This window comes from Bufo gargarizans, chromosome 9, assembly GCF_014858855.1.
Source record: "Bufo gargarizans isolate SCDJY-AF-19 chromosome 9, ASM1485885v1, whole genome shotgun sequence".
In the NCBI taxonomy this organism is placed as follows: domain Eukaryota; kingdom Metazoa; phylum Chordata; class Amphibia; order Anura; family Bufonidae; genus Bufo; species Bufo gargarizans.
In genome coordinates this window covers 16,005,521-16,013,838 of record NC_058088.1, presented here as the reverse complement: position 1 = coordinate 16,013,838, position 8,318 = coordinate 16,005,521, and the positions used below count along the sequence as shown (strand labels likewise).

Here is an 8,318-nt window from a genome sequence, read left to right as displayed (position 1 = left end):
TATCCATCACCAATGCGTTCCATATATAATATTCTTTTTTTCAGCGCCCTCATTGTGCAATTGATACACTTTACATGGTTCACGTATCATTGTGTCTATAACATGCGTAGTACCACAGATCATAAATGAATAAATTGGAAATGTTTGCCCTCTACCAAGATGTCAGTTCCTTAGTCTTTATCATGTAATCAGAGTACAGACTGGCCAAAAACTGCCTTAATCGGGAACTGCGTGCGGCGAAACGGGCATACGCGGATCGCATCCACCAATCTCTACGCTTGAACGACCGGAGGGCGGTGGCCTTAGGTCTGCGACTAACTAAAAATCCCCCCCCCCCCGGCGCTCACTACCCCCTGTCAGGCACTGGTAGAGGAGCTGGGCAGGTTCTACTGCAGATTCGAGACCTCGACTGAGGTGGGTGTAACACGGCCAATGTCCCCCAGAGAGGGCACTCCAGTCCCTGCTACCACATTATCTTGCCCATTCGCTGACTCCCCTACAGTGAATGTGACCACGGTTCGCACCCTGCTGTCCAAAGCTAAATGCGAGGAAAGCCCCCAGTCCCGATGGTGTCTCTCCTGCGTGCCTGAAATACTGCTCAGGCCAACTGGCCCTGGCCCTCACCCCAATCTTTGACAGATCCCTTAAGGAGGGACACGTCCCCGCCTGCTTTAAGAACTCAACTATCATCCCTGTGCCGAAGAAACAGGGCGTTTCTGATCTAAACAACAACTTCCGGCCCGTGGCTCTGACTTCGGTGGTCATGAAGACCCTAGAGAAGGTGGTCCTCTCCATCTTGAAGCCCGCCACTCTGGACCGGCTGGACCCTCTGCAATTCGCCTACAGGGCAAACAGATCCACTGACGATGCGATTAACATGTGTCTAGAGTACGTCACTGAACACCTTGACAAACCCAACACATATGCGAGAATCCTCCTTCTAGACTTCAGCTCGTCTTTTAATACCATCTCCCCCAGCATCCTGCAGAGGAACCCAACACTACGACATTGCATCATAGACTTCCTCACTAACAGGTCCCAGGTCGTCAGATTAGGCAATCTGTCCTCCAAACCGAGGGTCACCAACACTGGCGCCCCTCAGGGATGTGTACTATCGCCGTTCCTGTTCTATCTGTACACGAACGAGTGCAGATCGGCTGAGGCCTCGGTTAAAGTCATCAAGTATGCAGATGACACCACACTCATGGGCCTGATTAGCGCCAACGATGAGCTGGCCTACCGTAAGGAAATCGACAGGGTCAGCAACTTGTGTGGTCAAGCTGGTCATCGACTTCAGGAAGAGAAGGGCAAATCCGCCCCCGACCTATATTGACGGATCTGAAGTCGCAAGGGTACCCAGCGCCCGCCTCCTAGGCACAACAATCTCTGAGGACCTATCCTGGTGTCCCAACATCTCGTCTATCATAAAGAAGGCTCACCAGCGGCTCTTCTTCCTTCGACAACTGAAGAAGTTCAGCATGGCACAAGACCTACTGAAGTCCTTCTACTCCTGCATCATCGAGTCGGTCCTGTGCTCGTCTCTCCTGGTTTGGTATGCCGGCTCATCAGCCAGTGACAAGCCCAAACTACAAAGGGTCATCAGCTTGGCGGAGAGAACTACCTGACTGCCACTACCACCCCTTGACTCTATCTTCTCCGACAGAGTGCCCTCCAGGGTTCTGAAAATATCCAATGACCACTCCCATCCGGGCCATCATCTCTTCAGACGTCTAAAGTCCGGCCGCAGGTATTAGGCCATCCCTGCAAAGACATTGAGGAGGCTGAACACTTTCTTCCCAACGGCCGTCAGACTGCTGAACTCCTCACGCCCCATCACTCGCTCATAATCCCTCGCCCCTGCTATGCCCATTGCAGAAACTTATACCCATCCGTGTTCCCCACCGCCTCTTGTCAACCCAACCACTAGTACTATGCCTGTGCCTAACCCAATTCCGGGCACGATCGATTGTGTCGTGTTTGGCGAATAAAGCTGATTCTGATGTATCGTATTAACCGCAGCGGTTACTACAGCATTAGTGTGACTCTGAGGTTATCAGCCACATGTTTTATCATTCCAGAAGCATGAGGGTGTGGAGTCACTGAACACTGCGAGTATGGTGAGCTGGCTTGACTTTCCGTTCTTCACATTTCTTATGCAATTAGAGAGGATTATCCCGATTTCAGAAGAGAGGGGGGGCTGCTCATTTCTGCAGAAAATCCACTTCGATAATAAGAAATACAGGAACTCAGCTTTCTGACCTATGATTTATTATCACCAGAACAACGCAGATACAAAACAAGAGGAGAAGAATCTCACATTGATAAGGTTTCCATTCTCTGGGGTGAAGGCTATAAAACATTTACACCATTTTTTACAAGGATATTTTACCCCAAATAAAAGCAGTTATATTTTACATACAGAAACACTGCAAAGTATAGAAGGGAGAGCAGCAGTTCTAAAATGAAAAAGGTTCTTCTGGGAAACCAGGCAGTGTGTACACAGCGTAGGGATCAGTGGCCGTTCCAAATAAACAAGATATGGAAAACTGCTGTAAAGTCTGATCAGCAACCACTGTTCAGTAGGTTAGTAGCAGGGCCTATAGCAGGACATATTTACCCATACGTAGCAATATTGCCCGTGAGAGATACAGACTTCTAGAAACCCGACTCATCCTTGGGACACCTAACATCATGCTCCAAACTGGAACATGCTACAGCAAAAGGCTGCAAGTAAAAAGAGGATCCCTGTAATAATCTTGGGACATTCATTTCTAGGGTGCTTAATCACAACCATATGCCACCGGAAGACCCAGTATGTGCACTGAAGAGGTCAGAAACGATCATGTAGCTTTAGATGATTTCAGGTAGAATTTCTCCTTAAAGAGCTGTCAGGAATATGTTAACACCAGGTGTGAATGAGCAACCATGTAAATGCATGGATGGGCTGGGATCTTCAAAGAGAGGACCTGCATCCATTTGGTAACATGACTGCAGGGCCAAAAATATCCAAGTAGAGCGACCTTCTACAACCATTCTGAGCATCCGCTATCCTGGCTGAGGATAAACCAGCCCCATGCGTCACTTTAGTTTCAAAGTCCATGAAGAAGTCAGATACAATACATTCAGAACTAAGAAAGTGCCACATAATTAAATACAGTCACATCCACTTAATAGTGCGTCATCGAACAGCAAGATCTCCAAACACGATGGAAGATGTTCTTCTGTCTTACAGAAAATGTTTCTACTCATTCACTGGCTGTTGATCTTCTCCTTCATGAGCTGCAGCATCATGTCTGAGTAATGCTCCAGTAATTGCAAAGTTGGGGTGTTGGAGCACCTATCGTGGGCCATTGACTCTTTTACAGTAGACTTTCTTCGATCGACTCCCACCAAGTCTATTTCACACTGAACGTGATCGAAGGCGTTGAAGAATAAAGTTCTTAGATGAGACTTCTTTTCTTGGGATCCGCCAAAGTTTTCAATCTGTAAATAAGTGATTAATAAAATCAGAATCAGTGTAACAAGGGGTGATCTCCTCAAAGAGGAGGCCAGTATACCTGAAAAATAGGGGGGTAAAGATTCACAATGCACACCTCCTTCCAATCACTTACCTCTTTGTAAGTTTGTAGGGTTTTTTGGAAGGCGCTGTGAAGCTCTTCTAGTACTCGCTCACATCGGCTTGCCAGTACTTCCACATCTGACAGAGGCAAATTACAGATTAGAGGACCACACCTACTACAGACCAGCCCATTCTTCTAAATAAAAGGGTATTGTCCCACCTGGATATTTATGATTTATGGCATACCAATAATATACGCCATAAACCCGGTGAGGCGAGGGGGGGGGGTAGCTCTGCAAGCCCCACTTTTTTTTTTTTAATCCCCACCTATCCCTAGGTTGAACTTGATGGACTTATGCCTTTTTTCAACCGTACTAACTATGTAACGTGCACCTATCTAAAGAATGGGACCCTGCCATGAATAGAGAGCATGCCGTACATGAGTATTTTCCATTCCCAGCTATGGGACTTCCCAGATGACCCCAGAGACTCCACAAGGAAACCGCAGAATTACCGTTTACACAACTCCCTACACTGTTCCGCAAACACTGTAGTGCAACCCACGTGGCTGTATCCTTAACCTCTGTTGCACACTTCAAGGTGTTCCAAGCTAAACCATGACAGAGATGGAAATACCCTTTAACTGTAGTCACACAGGCATGTTAGGTATTGGTTGGAGTTACGCTTCAAACCACTACTTAACAATGACTTACTTGGTTCTTCAGGTCTGCTGCATGAAGATGATGGGTTGTTATTTGACATGCGAGCGTCTTCCATGACACAGTTACTACTACCGATACTGGCGTGGTTTGGAAAGTCTGCTATGGATGCCCTTCTGGGGAAGTCCTGGACATCCGGTGGCCAACTGTTTGATGACGAGTTTCTCCTTTTTTGTATCTTGATTGCTAGTCCACTCTTCTGGACATCTCCATCTTTAGACTTTAGTCCATTCATCTCCTCTTTTCTAGATGCCTTTGAGAGGTTATTGACTGATTTTGCCTTCTTTTTTAGACGAGAAATGATTCCATAGCTGGATGGCGGTGGCATTAGAAGTTTATCGGACAGCGAGTTAGAGGAGCTGACTAAAGTTTTCACCTTCTCTTGGTGTGAGGAGGGGATCTGCTCATAAGATGGAGAAGCTGGGAGAGGTTTATAGTAGCCAACTTCGGCAGGAAAGAACTTGTTCTGTTCTAGAGTCAACAAGTCTATGCTGGACACCGGCCTTGAACTCTGAGACAGCTTCCTGTGGTCTTCTGCTTGGGTGGCATTGATGTTTTCTCCCATAGACACACTACGTAATATTTTCGCCTTGGAACTAGCAGTCGCTTCCATGTACGACCTCCCTTTGCTGGATTTGTTTTTATTTGGCCAACAACCAGGAAATGAGGATCGGGATGACGATGTCTTCTCATCAAGTGGAAGTCTTTGCAAACTGGATGTTGATTTTGAGATTTCTGGGCAAAAAGTTAAGAAAAAATAAAAAATAAAAATAAAGTATAACATTGCACATAAAACTTGTATAGATTTTTTTTTTTTTTAATTTAAAGGGGTAGCCCGCATCTTAATGGGGATGTGCGCATCTTTACAAATGAAGGTCTATCATCAGGACACCCCAGCTGTTCTGCAGTAGCTCCAGATGTTGTGCAGTGAACAGAACTGGTTTCTGATGCTCCCATTAAAGTGAATGAGTACAGGCCATCACTTGTAAAGTAGAGCTGTTGTGAAACTACAACTCCCAGAATGCACACTTGCTTTGCTGTTGTAGGAAATTTTAATAGAAGTGTATGAATCATGTCGGAAGTTGTAGTTTCACAACAGCTAGAGTGCCAGAGGTTGTTGAGCCATGAAGTAGAGAAACCCAAGGGGAGAATTTAGAGGGCGTTTTATTTAGATGTTCAGATCCGCCAGGGTGGTCCGGCAGATGTCAGAACAAGGGCATTTACTACAACAAACAATATGCAGAGCAAACCTAAAAAAAAAAACATTTACCAGCATGCCTCTCTGACTTTCTCCTTTCCATTCGGTCTGCTGCTTTTTCTGTCGGCCTCTATCAAAAAAACAAGAATAACTAAACAAATAAAATACCTTAATTTAAATTAAAAATTTACTTTGAAAAAAATCATCCATGTAGAGCAGCAACCCGTCCAACATCTGACCCGGTATAACATACTTAGTTCATTTGCAGTGCATACATACGACTTAAAGGGGTTCTCTAGTAATTAATAAACATGAAAATACTTAAATATTACTTTATTATAAATATATTCCCAAATAACTTTCATTACTTATAATGGCTCAATTTGTCTGGGGAGCAATCAGGGGAAACATAATGGCCGAAGTCCTATTAGTACACACAAAACCTGTCCTAATCACACAGGAAGACAAGTCACTTCAGAACACCGAGGTAAAAAGCTGCCTCAGCCTCCTCTCTGCTCGTCAGCAATTATGGTCCCGAATACAGTTTAATATGATCTTCAGCTGAATCTCTGTAGGAATGGAGCTCATGAGGAGACAAAGTACTTCATGTCTCCTCATGAACTGCACTCCCGTAGAGATTAAACTGAATATCTTATCAGTTGTATTCAGGATCATAATCCGTGACAAGTAGAGAGGAGGATGAGGCAGCTCCTTACATCAGTGCTGTGAAGTAACGTACTGCTGTGTGATTAGGACAGGTTCTGTGTCTACTAATAGGACAGCGGCCATTTTATTTCTCCTGATGATGGCTCCCGGGACAAAACGTGCCATTAAAACTAATGAAAAGGTATTTCAGAATACATTTATAATAAAAGTAATATTTAATTATTTTTATTTTCTTTATTCCCGGAGAAACCCTTTAAGTTTTTGCCTAAACTTTAACTCCTACTTTTACTTTTTATTTTATTTGTGTAGAGCAAGTGATTAGAAGAATTTTTGCATGCATGTAGGCAGCAGTAGAGAGACTAGAGGCAGGCTGAGGAGCCTTTGCATGTGAACAGTCTTCAGTATGTACAGGACAAGCAGAAGAAAGATTTCCCTTCGCAACCTTTATTTACATTAGAGCCAATATTGTAATAGAAGTGAACAAAATCACTTAATAAAGTATATTACAAAAAATAATAATCACTTGCCGTACACGTAAAACAGTAAGACTGTTTAACCACCTAGCAGTTTTGCTGGAGTTCTGCTTGGGCTTTGGGAAGGCTGGGGGCTGCTTTAGCTGCTGATATCTCTGGACTGGTAGCAGCTAGAGACATGGGCCTGGTCTTGTTTGAAACCTGGCATTCCAGCACAGCATCAGCAGGAGATATCACTGCTAGAAATCAAGTTGGGAATAAGCGCAGTAAAACCTGCTTTTACTTTCACTTTCAGCTACATTCACTGCCAGCCCTATTTCTAAGGGTTCATGCACACGACCGTATGTATTTTGCGGTCCGCCAAAAATACAGATGACGTCCGTGTGCATTCTCTATTTTGCGGATTGAAACAGCTGGCCCCTAATAGAACAGTTCTATCCTTGTCTGTGATGCGGACAATAATAGGACATACGGAAACTGAATGCACACAAAGTAACTACAGTTTTTTTGGCGAACACATTGAAATAAATGGTTCTGCATACAGTCCGCAAAAAAAAAAAAAAAAAAAAAAAGACACTAAAAGAACTTACGTTCGTGTGAATGAGCCCTAACAGCAATATCTTCTTATGTAGTGAAGATAATGCTGTGAATCTGGTATTGTATGAAAGCTTGGAATGTTAGCTTTCAAACATCTCTAGCTGCTACCAAACTAGAGAGATGAGCAGCTAAGGGTACTTTCACACTAGCGTTTATCTTTTCCGGCAGAGTTCCGTCCTAGGGGCTCTATACTGGAAAAGAACTGATCAGGCATATCCCCATGCATTCTGAATGGAGAGAAATCCGTTTAGGATGCATCAGGATGTCTTCAGTTCAGTCATTCTACGGTTTTATCTCCGGCGGAAAAAACTGAAGACTTGCCTGAATGCCGGATCCGGCATTTTTTTTCCATAGGAATGTATTAGTGCCGGATCCGACATTCAAAATACCGGAACACCGGATCAGTCCTTCCAGTCTGCGCATGCTCAGACCTTTAAAAATGAGAAAATAAATAAATACCGGATCCGTTTAGCCTGATGACACACCGGAAAAACTGATCCGGTATTGCAATGCAAAGGATCCTGATCAGTCTGAAAAATGCCTGATCAGTCAAAAAAAATGACATGCATATAGGCAACAGGCAACAGAACTGCCTGCCAGAATCAAACAACCCAAGTGTGAAAGTACCCTAAAGCAGCTGCCCCCCCCCCCTCCCCCCCAGTCTGAAGGAGACGGAAGGGGGGCAGTTTGGGAGCTGACAGGCTGCAGGAGGAAAGAAAAATATATAGAAACTTTACATCATCATTGAAGTGACCAAAATAATAAAGATATGTTATTTTTTAAACACATAGTGAATGCTGTAAATAAAATTCCACAAAATAATGTTAAAATTGCTGGGGATTTTTAATCCTCCCTAAAAATAACTAACAGTTAATAAACTGTATGTATCTGAAAATAGTTCCTAAAACTTTTACTTGAAACACACTTGCAAACTCAGGAAATAGAAAATCTGATGACTCCATTCCAACACACTACAAAGTAGAAAAATTGTAAAACTCCCTAGTGAAACTAAATAAATATTGAGAATACTTATAAAATATGTGCGGATATGTTACACCTGTGTCTTGATATTAATGTTAAGTATAATATATACAGTGCTGCCCATA

At 43.7% G+C, this 8,318-nt stretch overlaps 1 protein-coding gene across 1 annotated transcript in view; it reads right to left on the bottom strand.

Annotated features, from left to right (window-relative positions):
• Window positions 1–2,264: 2,264 nt before the first annotated feature.
• Window positions 2,265–8,318, bottom strand: part of WDR62 (WD repeat domain 62) — a 42,052-nt gene continuing 35,998 nt past the window's right edge. The window contains exons 28-31 of the mRNA XM_044305784.1: window positions 5,549–5,606; window positions 4,273–5,013; window positions 3,612–3,697; window positions 2,265–3,483 (exon numbers count right to left, since the gene is read on the bottom strand). Of these exons, the coding sequence (XP_044161719.1) occupies window positions 3,250–3,483; window positions 3,612–3,697; window positions 4,273–5,013; window positions 5,549–5,606 (1,119 nt within the window). The 3' untranslated portion in view covers window positions 2,265–3,249. The remainder of the gene's footprint in view (window positions 3,484–3,611; window positions 3,698–4,272; window positions 5,014–5,548; window positions 5,607–8,318) is intronic.